This window comes from Prorops nasuta, unplaced genomic scaffold (genome assembly GCF_024137725.1).
Source record: "Prorops nasuta isolate Cenicafe-Biocafe unplaced genomic scaffold, Cenicafe_Pnas_1.2 PNAS00027, whole genome shotgun sequence".
Lineage (NCBI taxonomy): Eukaryota > Metazoa > Arthropoda > Insecta > Hymenoptera > Bethylidae > Prorops > Prorops nasuta.
This window is the reverse complement of record NW_027116824.1, coordinates 975369-990167: the sequence shown is the minus strand read 5'-3', so window position 1 is coordinate 990167 and position 14799 is coordinate 975369. Positions and strand designations below refer to the sequence as shown.

Here is a 14799-nt window from a genome sequence, read left to right as displayed (position 1 = left end):
TCAACTTGGGTTTAAGAGACTCTGATTCGCTTCGACCAATCGCAAACGATTCACTGCTCGATTAATTATCTCCAACAATCACCACCTTGCCAAACGAACCATATTAAAACTCTTTTAAATATCTTAAAAATTTCGACACTGAGTTTTAACGTCCCAATAAAGAATCACGAGTTTCTTATCACTCAGGAAACTTAGCAGAAGAAATCTCGGAATGTATATATATATATATATATACAATCGTTGATGAAAATTGCGAGGAAATCGTATATATAGCCAGGTGGGGCAATTTCAGATCTATCGGACAGCGTTTATGATAAATACTGGTGGAAATACTAAAGGGGAGAACTCGCAGGAATGGCTCCTATCTGCTTTCGTTTCTGCGTTGTGCTATATCGAGGATGTCGAGGGTCTAGTATCGTGGCGGTGTACACAGGTTCCCGCTGGATGCCAGGAGCACTCTCATTCGATATAATATATCGTCCGGATTAGCGGAGGCCCTTATTGTTTTCTACTCCCGTGAAGAGACACTCTCCCCCACTTCTCCCCTTTCCCACCCCCGCCCGACCAGCTTTCTTTCTTTCCGCACTCATCCCCCCCCATCCCGGCAGCAGCCCACGTTCGCCCTTAGTTATAACTTAATTACAAGAAAAGCTGCTCGTGCACCACCAAGACCGGCTGGACCTGGCCGATATATATTAGATTTCCCGTCATTAGAAACTTCTTGCCGGGGAAAATTATATCCGCGAGAGTTGGTGGGCGAGCGAGCGACGTAGCTAGCCTCCTGCTGCTGGGGAAAGACGTCTGGAAGAAATGCGAAAGAAACGAGCCGAACTCGCGGCATTGGCGCACCAATATTCGATTTCTTGCCCCAACTTCGCTCCACCCTCTCCCATTCCTGACCCGCCGCACCTCCTCCCCGTCACTGATTTCACCACCCAAAAAATTCAACCCCCAGCCAACGATTCCTACGTCGATTCATCCGGTAAAGAGAGGACCTTTATAATTCTCATTGTTTTCCCATGGAACCCATGCAGTCGCAAGCACAATATTTTTCATCGAGATTCATCCCTCATTCGTGCAGAAATACGATCCGGTTCGGGAAGAAGCGAACTTGCAACACTGTAAAACTCGCAAGCCGATCATATTCGAGATTTTAATTGCCGACAAACTTCTCTAATTACCCTTTAATTCCGAGGATCTTCTAGCATATCGCGCTTAATTGTCAGGGCTGTGCGGCACGTTACCGACTCCCCCCCCCCCCTCCTCATCGACCTTGACAGAGCGAGATCGCTCCAACACTCGACTATTCTGCCAATTAAAAGGAAATTTCTATCTCTGCTCTTCTATTCTTTGTTACATTGATTCGCACACGTATTATATAAATTTACATACACATACGACGAATATTTCTTCCACGTCACTCGACAAAACACCGGGAATCCCACGAGTGCAGCTTCATTGAAAAACAATTTATAAACTAATGGCAAATATCTTCGGAAGCCTTTTTCTATGACTGCTGCGCGGCATTTCTGTCGTGCTTCGTTGCTCGAGCAATATTTTTGTCGTGGGTTTATCAATTCAACCGACGACAAATTATGCTAACGACATGTGGAAGATCCCTTTGCTATTTTCTCGGTAGTCGATAATTATATTAGCATCGGTTAAAAATAGAATTCTTTGAAAGCGTTGTTAACGGTGTGACGCGTGCATTCTAGCGTTTCTCCAGTTTGTTTATTATACAGAAATGAGTATAATTTTTAATTATATAAAACTAAAAATTTTCTTTATTTTTTCAATCGATCGACATACACGAATAACAGCTCGTTAATCACAATCGACTTTGACTTAGCTATATATACAGAAAGTATCGCGTTAATTCGTTTCCACAGGAAGCTTGAAAGTTATCCCCATTCCGGTTGCGTGGTTCATTCGTCGTCTGTGAACTCGATTGTTCTCAGTCGAGCGTTTCTCCAGCGAATAAGTCGAGTCCATTACTTCGTCGCGTGAAGCACTTATGCTCACCCTCGTCCATTTTCTTCAGCCACCCCTTTGGAAAAGGCTCGGTGGAGTTGTCACCGAGAGAGAGAAAGAGGGGGGATAAAGGGGAGGGGGAGGGGGTCGAAATAGAGAAAACCACCCCCGAGTTAACGACACGTCGGTGCACAAGCTTATACAGACGCAAAAGTCCAAAGCTCGCTAATATGTCTGTAACGAGTAACTCCGTGTGTGCGTAGGCTCCCCGATTGCCAGCCAGTATATATATATATATATAGCAGTACGACCACCTGAAACGTCTGTGCAGTTTCGCAGGAAATTCGAGCGGAAAGACATGGCGCGGGCGATAAGTCCACGTGCACCAGTCGAAAACTTTCCCGACTCGACATATCCACCCCACCCCTCTCCTTATCCAAAGCGATTCAATTATTACTTTGCAGACAACTTTTATCAACTTGATTTGTGCAACTTTATATATATATATATATATATACTACATAGAAAATTATATGATTTTCGTATATCTTGCACCTCGCTAATTACATTTTTATATATACGTAAGTGTATGATTGATGGATCGGTGTTAAAGACTAATTTCCACATATATCGATCCTGGATTAACAATCTCGCGCGAGGAGCACGTTCGGTGTGTGACTAAATTGCGATGGGGCACGTCGATCGAGTCGGGGGCCTAAAATCGAGGAGGACAATCGGGTTGGGTAGTAGCAGGACTGCACACACAGAGAGCAATAATAAAGGGGCTGGTCCTTCTTTATCGAACGCAGGCCTGCCACGCGACCCAACCCCTTCCTGCCTCGCGCAGTCTCATCAATTTCATATAATTTCACTTTCTCTCAATTTTGTCCCTTTTCGCCTCGTCCGCGTTCTCCAGCCTGTAGCCGCTTCGCACGTTGATCCTCTCGTGGTCCGCGCGAGTTACGTGTTACACGTGTAACGCCTCGCACCCTCTACGAGGCTGCACCATGCGTGTTCCTCATCGACATCTGTGCATCAGGGTGCGTGGAATCACCGGCGGGCGCGGTGGCACCCCTATCACTATAGGCAATTGCAGCCGGCCAGCAATTATTTCGGAATCCATCAGTTTCCTCGACGAACGGGATTAGCGTCGTTCGCCGACGATTATCGTGCCGATGATGATCGATCGGGCCTGTGCGAGTCCTCGCTTGGTTATTCCTATATAAATGCCTAATTGGACAGAACGAGGAAGCCCCTATTCAACTGCGATCGCTCGCTTCATTTTCTCCGATTCAATTCTTTTCCGTGCGGCGAATAAGAGGATTGCGCGTGGCTCGAACGACTCGAGTCTCTGGGATGACGCCATCGGAAGCGAAAGGGAAATTTTGCGACGATAAATATAACGATGTTGAAGAGGTGGAGTGCTTTGGTTTTTAATTGGAAGAGTTTTCCCGTTGAGTATTATATGGAATAGTTTGGATAGAAGAGGGTAAAGTGTTGTGTGGAGGTGGAGGGGGAGGCGAGTAACCCTTTGGGTGAAGGAAAAGGAAGTTTCATAATAAGAAAAGGAGAGTTTCGCAAGCTTACTTGCGCCTGCAGGGAAGCGGGCAGCAGCGATCGAGGCGAGGTGGGCAGGCGGCGAGGCATGGTGGCTTGGCGGGGTTCCGTTGGACAAGGCGGTCACCATGGAAACGGAAGATCAAGTGGGTACAGCGACGGTTCCGCGCCGCGGAGACTTGGTGGGGGTTGATTTCTTCATAATGGCCGCCATTATCGCACCCCCGTCGAAACCCCCTCCTTATTATGTCTCGAGGCTGCATGGCAGAAGGAGAATATTCTTCTTTTAAAAATAATCGTCTCGCTGGCTGAAATGGCGCCGTTTCTAATTGGAAAAAGTCCTGGTGAACGCGCAGAGTTCTTCCTCTTATTTTTATTCTACTCGAATATAATACATATAGAAAACTCCTAACGTTTTGTATCGTGTTTCCTTCGTACTCTTTCGTCCACCGTGTATCCTTGTGCGTTATTGCACCACAAATATACACACATATACAGATATATAGATGTAATAGGATATTTGCAGGGATACAGAAGCCGAGAGACCGCATCCTGGCTGATCTGGCATTCAGCTTGCAAGCTTTACATTGTGCCAGTTGCTCACCGCGATTTTCCTCATTGCTATTCACGCTTGTATGCGCGAGGGGTGTCGGATGATCTCTGCAGTAGCACACAGTATCAGCAGCAGCATTGGCAACATCAGGTATCTCTATGGCTTCTTCGCACTTTGAAACGTGGATTCCACGAGACGGTCGGTGGTGTACTGCGCCGATCGAGGCTGCCGGGGAATATACACGGACCGCGTGTTAAAAATTGATGCCAGGACCGCTGCCACGCAAACTAGATAACCAGATGCCACATCTCGTATTCATGATGGTCCGACCTGCGAGGCGTACTGGCCGATATATTATGCTCCCGATGAAACTGATCATGAGCGTAGAAACGGGAAAACAGCGGAGCGAACAGCCCGATTACGGAGGACGAGGCAAAAATGATTAGAATTTATTGCGATGAAAGCTGATGATTTCCGTTGGAATCGCGTTCATCCGCATGGAGTCGGTGGATGAAACCGCAGTGGTCATTGCGGCTTGGTTAAACCACAGGAGGGCCGTTCAAATGTCAGCATCAATAATTCAAGCGTTCTCTTGTGCGTTTGCCGGCTTTCGCTCGCTCTATGCTTATTATACACTTATTGTTATCGTCCCGCAAGTTAAATATTAAATTCTCGTTTTCCGCTCGCAGCCTCAAGAAAAAATAGCTCGCCTTCCGATGAAAGCACAATTAACCATTTCTTTCCTCCCCTTTTCCAAGTATGAATCTTTTAAGCCGAATAACCAATTGAACTCTCAAGGAAATTCGAGATTGATGGCTCGGCTGCTTTGCGAGCGGATGTTAAGGACGAGGTTCCGAGTGCGCGGGTGTTCCGGAATGGAGAGACTAAGCAGGACGCGGATATACGTTCTCGAGAACGCCACTCACTTTCAAAGTGCATGACTGACCTTTATGAATGCGAAAGAGCGTACGTTGTGCATGCCAGCCCCGAACGGTCGGTTGGTCGATTTCTGACTGACGTAAATCAATGTTAATAAATCATCATCGACTGCTCTTGCTGGCTTCGATTTTAACCGATATATATATATATATACTTGGAAATTAATACAAACGTCGATTGATCCATCCGTTTATATTTTTATCCGAATCCTGCGCTCGGATAATCCGTAATTTTCAAGAATATGTAACGAGTGCGGCAGGAATATTGAATTGCTAAGAAATACCACGATCGCTTTCAATCACTGCTATCTATTTTCATAATGCTCTCTGTATCTAAGTTTTTCCGAGCAACCGCAAACTTTTTGCGCCGTTCATGAATGATACATAAAGATTTAATCATTTTCTGTGAAGCAGTGAAGAAATATCGCTTGCAGCATTATTACGTTTAAGACTATTGCGTTAGAGAAAAAGTTGAACGATCGCCATCCGCGATGATAGCGCGCAGAGTTGCGCGACTGCTGCTCAGATCACCGATTGCGCTTCATATGTAAGCACGTACACACTACTTTCGAAGCTCTCGATACTTCTATCAGTGATACGTATATATGTATATAATTGCTTCAAGAATTTTTATTGTTTACATTACCCTCGACATTATTCTCGGCCATCCATTCTGCGCGATAAATATTCATTTCTATATACAGGAAAAAAATTGTCACCTTCTTCTCTTCTGAAAGAAATCTGTGTCCTATTACGAATAGCTATATATATATACTATTATGTACAGCTCTATATCTTGTTATTTTTCTTATTCTACTGGATTTTCGCGTAAGTATATATATATATAGAGCTGTATATTTGCGGTCCTCTATAGTTTTCGAGGAGAGCTCGTATTGAAATGTCTCTGGCAGGGGAGCGAGGTGGGAGGGATAGAGGACGGTGGGATTATCTGAATACAGTCGTTTCAGGGGTGAGTTGCGACCCCCCAGGGGGTAGTAGGTGGCCGCCCTCGGGGTAACTCGGACCCAGCTTGACGTATGGTGGTCATCTTCTCACCGAATTGCCACCATCTTCCACGAACTTGCCTCTCGACTGATCGAACACCACCCACCCAAATAGATTATTTGAATATCGATCAGCGATCCTCCACCACCGAAAATGGCCTGATCGATTCCACTTTTCTCGAAAGCCGTATATAGGGAAAGTTGCTCATGTGTCACGTTGATCGACCCTGTTTTTACATAATTTCCAGCACTGATTGATACACTCCGTGGGTGCTTTTCAACGAGTTTCCTCCGGGAAGCTCACCCCATTTTAATCAGGGCGCCAAAGCATCGACGTAAATCATGCGGAATTATCTCAGACAGTTCCGAGCGCCAATCAGACTTTGCTCCAAAGGAGAACGAACTTTTCGATATTTCTCTGAAAAACGCTGAAATTTTAAGGCAATATATTTGTTAAAATGTATCGCATTAAATTATAAGTATATATATATATATCGTAACGAATTATTTATTTACGCGTTAAAATTTTTATAAAAATAAAAATCTTTTTATATCCGGAATAGAAGAAAAGGATATACTGGCAACAACAACAATATCAACAGCAACAATATTACAGTACACGGTGTCACTAACGAGACCTTGTTACACTTTTTGTTGCAGCCAGCGACGCACTCGGCCGAATCGATAAGGAGCCAGCCTCGCCAGAATCCATACAAGGTGAGCCTCTGCACAGTCACATCCTCTCTACACATACGCGTCTCTTTAACAAATATATCCCGATTCATCAACTTTTCAATGAAATTGCTCATGGAAATTCTATATGAAAAAATATATATATGTATACAAGTCCGAAGGAATTTTCGTCGGATCATAAAAATGGTGCAGGCAGACCCGATCCATGCTTGTTTTACCCTGGAAGCACCGATACGATCCTCTCATACCGGTCTGCTCAATTTTTCAAAACTTTCTGTACCATCCGAAGCTATAAAATCAACTGGAAAAATACGAATGCTCTGGCGAATATCGAAGCTAGTTATCGCGGGTGAAATTTATTTCACAGGGAAGAGGCAGAATGGGAGAGAAGGAGTAAATGAGAATAATCGGTGAGGAGCTCGTGTATAACGACGTGGTTGTCGATTCCTTTTTAAAGCGAAGGATCCAATGACATATTTCATAGGATTCGTGGAGTGGTGGTGGTAGTTCCGATGACTGCCGAGCGAACGATTAAGAGCGAGGGGTAGGATGGGGGGGGGGGGGGGGGCAGGGAATGTGGAAGGGCTGCGCAAAAAATCGGGACTTCGGTCGACTCTTGGAAACCTCGAACCGGTCGTAGCCAGAGGACACGATACACGGGGCTTGGGTTCACTGCGATTGGCTTGCCAATCTTGTATCTGCGTATATATATATATATATATATACAAGCCAAACGAACTACAAAAGGCAGGGATGGCAGAAACTATATCTTGCGAAACGCAAAAACCACACACCATGCAAAGATGTAATAATGAATTAGCGAGAAGCGGAAAACGGGAGGAGACCGGATGCGAAGTTTCGAGGCGAAGGTGGGAGGGGGAGAGTGAATGAGAATGATCACGAGAGGGGGGAGCGAGCGAGAGAGAAGAGAGGAGAAGGAGAAGAGAGTGGAGTAAGAAGAAAGAAAGAGGCAAACAACATTGGTAACCTGTGGTTTACTTTATAGCATTTAGCCCGCTGTTTGTCTTATTGCTATTAGCCTTCGTCAATTAGTAATTTTATTTTAATGTGGATTCCGTGAATTGGGTCCACTGGCGGCTATTGAGAACCGTGGTAGGGGGGGGGGGGCTTGTGCAGGTTCTTCGTACGACGATGATGGAGGGGTGGTGGCAGGAGGGACCGTTCTCCTCTTCGTCAATGACGACCCGAGAGAAAATCGAGGGAACGGGTCCGAGAGGGACAGCGGGAGGGGGCATGTCATTAGGAGTCATTAATATCGCGGAACTCTGTAATTTGACACACTTCCGATAGCCTAGCGCCACCGCTGCCACCCGCTCTATTTTTCTTACCTCGCTATGTCTTTCTTTCCCGCGCGCGCGATGCTGCAAAGCTGCAGCTTTGCAAAAGTCTGCGGTACGCGTTTCGGCGAAAACTCGGACGCTCCTCGCTGCGAGAGAAAGCGGATCGAGGATGTTACAAAGTATCCAGAGCGAAGTTTGAAGAAGAGGCGTGAAAAAAGCTCATCGTCATATATCAGCTGCGTAGGCTAATTTTTATTCAGCGACGATGCTCTTGCAAAATCAAGCATCGCCCGGTCATTCCGAATGCAGCCACTATCGATATGATCCACGGATGCTAATCGAATCGCTAATCGTTTATTCCTTCTTCGTGCAGCACACCTGTTCCATTCCGCACGGATATGGTCAAAGCTGAGATTCTTTCTTATTTCCCTCCTCCACCCACCCCCCCCCCCCTCCTCATCTTACTTTGTAATTTATCAACGACTCCGCACCACACGAGCTGGATCCCTTTTCTCTCCACTAACGAACGCGACGTCGCTCATCGGCATTAGCTGAAAATGATAGGCGAGTACTCGTGAAGGAAAAGCGCCAATGCGCGAGCTGTCAGGAAGATTTAAAGAAAAGGCGCGTCGATTCGAGAGCGCATGCCTCGATCCTCTCCGCGCTGTATTTCTTCACCTACATTCACACTTCACTGTGTTCTCTTTATCGTCCACGTAATTTCTCTCCACCGGCCAGCAGTGTATAATTTTCAACTTTCTTTTGTCTAACGTCCATCTGTCGATCGCTATCTGTCCGCTCGAGTAAAGCACTCTTTATTTCCATCGCTATATATATATATAGTTACTCTGCTCGTTTGGCAGCGTCAGGGTACACTCCCGAGGATATAACACGCCTGATGTTATTTTTCTATTTCTCCAGCTTCTATATTGGAAAAGAGGCGAGAGATTCGAATGGATTCGCGAGCATTGCTAAACTGCTCGGAATCGGGGCAAACGACAGAGCTCAAAGATGGAAATTGTGGAAAAACGGCGCGTCGTGGCAGGTGGTGCGAAGGTCGATTCGCTTGGAATGCAAACGACTCTAGCGATAAACGGACTCCAAGTCCGGCGTCCGTTGAAGGCCGATAATACGTCTTTCTGGCGACTTTGTTATTCAAATCGTGGCCAGAGGATGGAAGCCACACGTGGAAACCGCCTTTGAATCCCGAAACGCATTTCCTATCCTCCTTGCAGCTCCCTCCATTCACGCTCGAAGCTGTCCACCACCGCGTACCGTTTTCGCCCATAGCTTCCCAGTAGCAGAACCTCCCCAGCCTGCTGGCCGTTCAAAAGGGAAAATCTTGCCCTTTCTCGTAAACATTCAAAGCACTCTCTGGACTTACCGAATCGAGAAACTGACACAACTTTCGAGGCTTCATTGATCTTCTAGAATCGCATACATATAAAATCAAGAGAATTAAGAGTTTCTTTTCTTTATTCAAGCCAACACACCCTGTATATTCAATATATATATATATATATAAAGTTTTAAACGCAAGAAAATTCCAATTGCTTTTCTCGCCAGAGTTCAGCTTTATAGAAAGCATTAAAGCAAGCAAATGCTTCTTGCGATTCGGGATCGTGGCGCGAACCACCGTTGAATACCGAAACACTCGCAACCCTCTATATAGAAGCTGCTTCCATTCACGACTCGTGCTCCGAAGGCAGAGTCAAGCAAATTCAAATTCCACCGGAGTTTTCTTATAGGGGGTTTTCAGATTTTTATCGCCGGTATCCACCGAAAGGATACGATGTCTGGATGGTCCGTAAGCGGAATATGCTGATTCTCGCGCGAGCTCTGATCGACTTTATCTCGTTTCAGCCGCTGCAAATCCTTGTTATGCGCGAAGGAAAAAATCTGACGAGAGAAAAGAATCTTCGCAGGCTGAGAATAAGCTATATAGAGCGTAGCCGGTGGATATATCGAATCTGGCGAGGCTAGAAACGGTAAACAATTGTGATTGAGAGAGCATTATACATCCATGAAGAGTTACGTAAGTTTGAAAATGTTAGAAGGTGCATAAGGCTCCATTGCAGGTACTGCGGAAACATTGCAGTCTTGTATCGTGAAATGGCTAATCGCGTAAGGAGAAATGAAAACGAGTAGCGACTGTTTCCGAGAAAAACGTGAGGCGAGTGGATCTAGGGCCGGGGTGCGGGGGAGGAGGGCGAAACGAGTAGAGGGAGAGAGAGGGGCGGAAGAGGAATAAGAGAAGTATACAGATCGATGGATCGGACTGTGCTGGCTCTCCGCTGCGCGAGTTCCTTTGCTTCTGAATATTTCTCACGAGCGAAAATTGACTTCCGTTCTCGGATCTCGTTTTGCCCGAGCGGAATAAAAACGGCGAAAGGGCCGACCGGCGAAAAAACGTGGCTCGTTCGATTAGCGGTAATTAATCGTGTGCCGCCCACCCCGAAAAGAAAAAAAGCTTCCCTTTATAGGCAAGATGTTCGTGAGAATCATCGAGGAGAAGAAGAGAGAAAAAGGAGCATCTCGCGCAGGAGAGAATCGGACCGAGAGAGAGAGAGAGAGAGAGAATAAGAAGCAGATAAGAAATAAGAGAGGGGAACGAGGAGAGAAGGTGGGAAAAGAATGAGTTGGTAAAAATTGTGCTGGCGATCGGTCGGTGCATGGGTGTCAGCGCCATTGTCAACCGAGCTATACGACTCCGTGGACTAGCAATTAGCAATTAAACCAATAAGCTTGCAATTGGTGAATTCCCTTAATGAGCCGAGACGTTCCCACAGTAGACGATATCGTTTTCGCTGTTTTTCTACGCCACATAAATCTATATGTTGATCGTGAGACCGAGGCTAAATTCTCGAGTTTTAATTTCGCTCTGTTTTCTTACGGACGAGTGACGATTTCGACGTACCGGTTTCGTGGAGAACCGATAAGTTTTCGCGTTTTTGAGTGGGCGGACCAGTGCGGCCTGTCGATGGCCCACGCAACGATCGTACATATATTAATTAAACAAACGATATTTATTAAGCTTGTTATTGGACAGGCACATTCGCTCAAGACCGATATTAAATCGATTGTCCGCTACGTTGAAGACCGTATTTCGCTTAATAGGCGCCATATTGTTCGTAACGATGCAGTAAATATGGACGCGACAAAATGAAGACGATAAATTGTCGAGCGCCCCCGCTCTGGCACCGTATGTATATATATATATATATATGTGTGTGTGTATACATATGTTTCTCCTTTCTTCTCTGCATTTCTGCTCCTCAATCATCCATCCCCATAAACGACGCATTAACAATTCACTAATTTTATTTCTCAACGAGAATATATTACTCGAGAGTGTGTTAGTAGCTGAATTAATTTTTTTTAGATTCCCGATAGAAATCGCAAGAACCAAAACCACCCGCTATCCTTTCCTTCCTTCCTTCCTTCCTTCCTCGCTTATTATAATCAATTAGCACCCCGTTATCTACCAGCACGCGTTACCATACATACAACGAGTTTACGTTGGCAAGGGGTCCAACCCTCGGTTTTTTGTATAAGCGTGACTACGACTCCAAGGGGTAGCTCCGCAACAGGCTGATGAGTGGCAAGTTCTTTGTAGCAGTTTTTTCCATTTTTTCCATACACTCGAGCCATCCAAATAGCTATTTCCTCTTCCATACAAAATACTTATCCAACGAAACAGTGAAATTGTCCATTTCTCCAGCACCGAAGAAGGAACACTGACGTCGACCAGTCTCATAAATTCAATCTTCCGAAGATAAAAATCAAAGCGATTGAAATAGCAAGAGCATCGAAATAATCTATATCCTATCGCGAAACGGTGAATTCTCCGGTGCGAATGAGGGATAATGGGATAAAGGTTCACGACGAAGATTAGCAAATCACGATACGTAGCTGCGAAATGCGACTCGTAGTTACCGTTGAAAGAATTGTGCAGCGGTATTGAGGAAACATCGTTGCTGGGTCCTTAAGCGAGAAGGAAAGAGAAAGCAAGCAACAGCTCGTTCTTCCCGCGTCTTTCCTCGAAGATCTTTTACGCTTCTGCAGAAACCCGATAGCCTCGTCAGCCATTAAGCCAGAACCGTGCACTTCGAAAAGGGGCGACGGGAAAAGGAGGTGGTGGAAGATGGAAGGTGGGGAAGTGGGGGGAGAGAGGGGGGTTGACGAGGTAGCTCGTAACAATGGAAGGAGAGTATCCTGTGGTAGTACGGGGGCAGTAGAGAGAGTGAGGGGGGGGGGGGGGGGGGAGTGGAGAGAAAGAGAGGAGAAGAGGGGATGTCTGTGCACGGTAAATGGGAAAAAAGCTGTTGGCAGCCTTCTCCGCAGATCTTCGATCGTCATCTCGCGAGAATGCAAGAACCATCGATGCTGGCCACGAGATATTTTCCTTGAGAATCGTTTTCTCTCCCCCCTCCCCCCCCCCCTCCCCTTCTTTCCTCCCGCGCAGCGCTCACTCTTCCCAGAAACTCATATATTTAATTCAGGACTCTCGACTGTCTGTCGTAGATACGAACGGTTCGCTGATGAACGACCAACCTCTGATGGCTATGAATTTCAAAAAGATTTTCATTCGACGAGTCGATAAATTCATGGAGGGAATCCATGAAATCGAAAATGGCTGCTTCGAGTTCCAAGTATGGGATTGGAACAAAATTCTTGTAGGTTGTTTTGTGTGTTGAAAGAAAGAGGGAGGGGAAAGGACGGAAGGAAGGGTAGTCGTTAGTTTGGTTGCTGCGAAAGCTTGAAGAGACGCGAAGAGACGTGGAAGCTGTAGGGGTGAGAGCGAAGCTGAGACTCGAGAGGAGTGGGGAGGGGAGAACCACCATTGAAAGACGATTCCCAGTTCTAAGTAATTGTCATTTCGCAAAGAGAAACAGAGTCCTTGTCTAGACTTGGGTAATTGTGGCAAAAGGACGAAGGCGTACACAGGTAAAACATCCTCGAGCACTTGACTATAACAATCGTTGGTAAACCATGCTCGGGGAATAATTAAGCTTGATATATACTAACGCGATCTCGATGCTCGTCGTGGTGCAGCTATAAAACTGATAATTGATTTAATCGCCCTGTATAAATGGAAGGACTATATCCAGCTCCCAATCAAATTGACCAAAATGACAAAAAACTGTCCTTTCCATTCATTAGGGGTTCGCGTAATTTCAGGGCACGGCGAAGCGTTATTTAAATCGTTTTATTGCTTTAACAAGCGGGTCGAGCTTGCCTTTGATGCTACGCGCTCTCTCGCCTCACTTCTGTCCATATCTTTAGCTTACGAAATTAAACTGTGGAAAAGCTTGATTTTCTTTGTCTCGAGCTATTAACTTTTGTCGCAGGAGCGTCTTTTCCAGTGGCTATATCGTATATGTCACAGTGTGTCATTTAACAAGAATGGTCTCGCTCGATTGATGAAGGAATAAGAGAGAGAGAGAGAGAGAGAGAGAAGAAATTCGACGAAAGTTCTGCAAAAGGCTGATAAGCCCGAAGGGTATTTCACACTCGGACAGATCTTGTATCGCCAAGGGCGCTAATGTAGCGTTATTTAACTCGGTTAGGAACCTTCTTTACTGGACTGGATTCCCTTGCCCTCGAACTCGCCGCGAGCCTCTAAAAACGGGGGTGCTCGTCGTCCCGTGAAAACACTGCGGAGGCGGTGACACGCATAAAACAGCAACGAACCCCTTCTATAAGATATATTCAGAAACAGGATATCAGTCAAAATACCAGCTTACAGGAATACAATAATGTCAACAAAAATGTTAGTACCAATAATCTTATAAAAATATTATTCCATACTGAGACACCTCGCATGGTAGAACTATAAAGCCTATAGCATTGTAACAAGTAGGCTCGATAATTAGAGAACCGAATACTATAAAGATTTAGGATATATTCAGAGGCAGTATGTAATAGTCAAAATACCAGTTTACAGGAATACAATAATGTCAAGAAAAATGTTAATAAACCTTACAAAAATATTATTCCATACCAATAAGACACCTCGCCTTCTAGGTCTATAAAGTCATTCCTATAGCATTGTAACATGTAGGCTCGATAATCAGTGAACCGAATACTATAAAGATTTCAACACTAGAGAGAAGTAACGATATTTACTCTGACTTAACTCTCGAAGATCATCGAAGGGTAAGTAGCCAGGCATCTGGCTTCCACTTAAAGATCGGGGAGTCCCCTCGATTCGGTGAGAATGAATATCGAGCAGAGAGAGGTAACACGTGCCAGAACGCAATATCTGGAGAATATGTTAAGGAAGTCGCATACATCGGGGTCAGTACAGCGTGAAAATAGAATGTAAAGTGTTCGCAGGGCCCCTGGCGTTCTTGCTCTCTCGGCCTTCGACGCTGGGGTGCTTTCCATGGGGGTAACTTTGACGTGTATGACGTGCCGGCCACGTGACCAGCCTACTAAGCCGACAATCACTGCCCGCTACGACGCCGGGCGAATCTTAAATATGGGATATTCAAATATCCTCTTCGCTGCACGCTCTGGCCACATGACGAACGACCTAAAACTGCGGAATTGGCAAAAACTCAAACTAATCTACATGCACAATCCCCAAACACTTTCTCTCTCTCTCTCTCAGAAACCACAAGTTTTTTCATTACCAAACTGTACACCGCCAGGTTTTCCTTCCTTCTCAACTTTGCTAGCCTGTACAAGTCCAAAAGTGCCAAAGCTGTACCTTGCAGGAAATCCACCGTACCATACATCAATGCCAGCCGAAGCACGACTACTATATATACCGGAGA

General features: G+C 45.5%; 1 protein-coding gene across 1 annotated transcript in view; it reads left to right on the top strand.

Annotated features, from left to right (window-relative positions):
- LOC136782584 (POU domain, class 2, transcription factor 1-like) overlaps positions 1-14799 on the top strand; it is a 93250-nt gene that overhangs the window by 62072 nt on the left and 16379 nt on the right. Inside the window, exon 4 of the mRNA XM_066742099.1 lies at positions 6684-6740. Coding sequence (XP_066598196.1) covers positions 6684-6740 — 57 coding nt within the window. The remainder of the gene's footprint in view (positions 1-6683; positions 6741-14799) is intronic.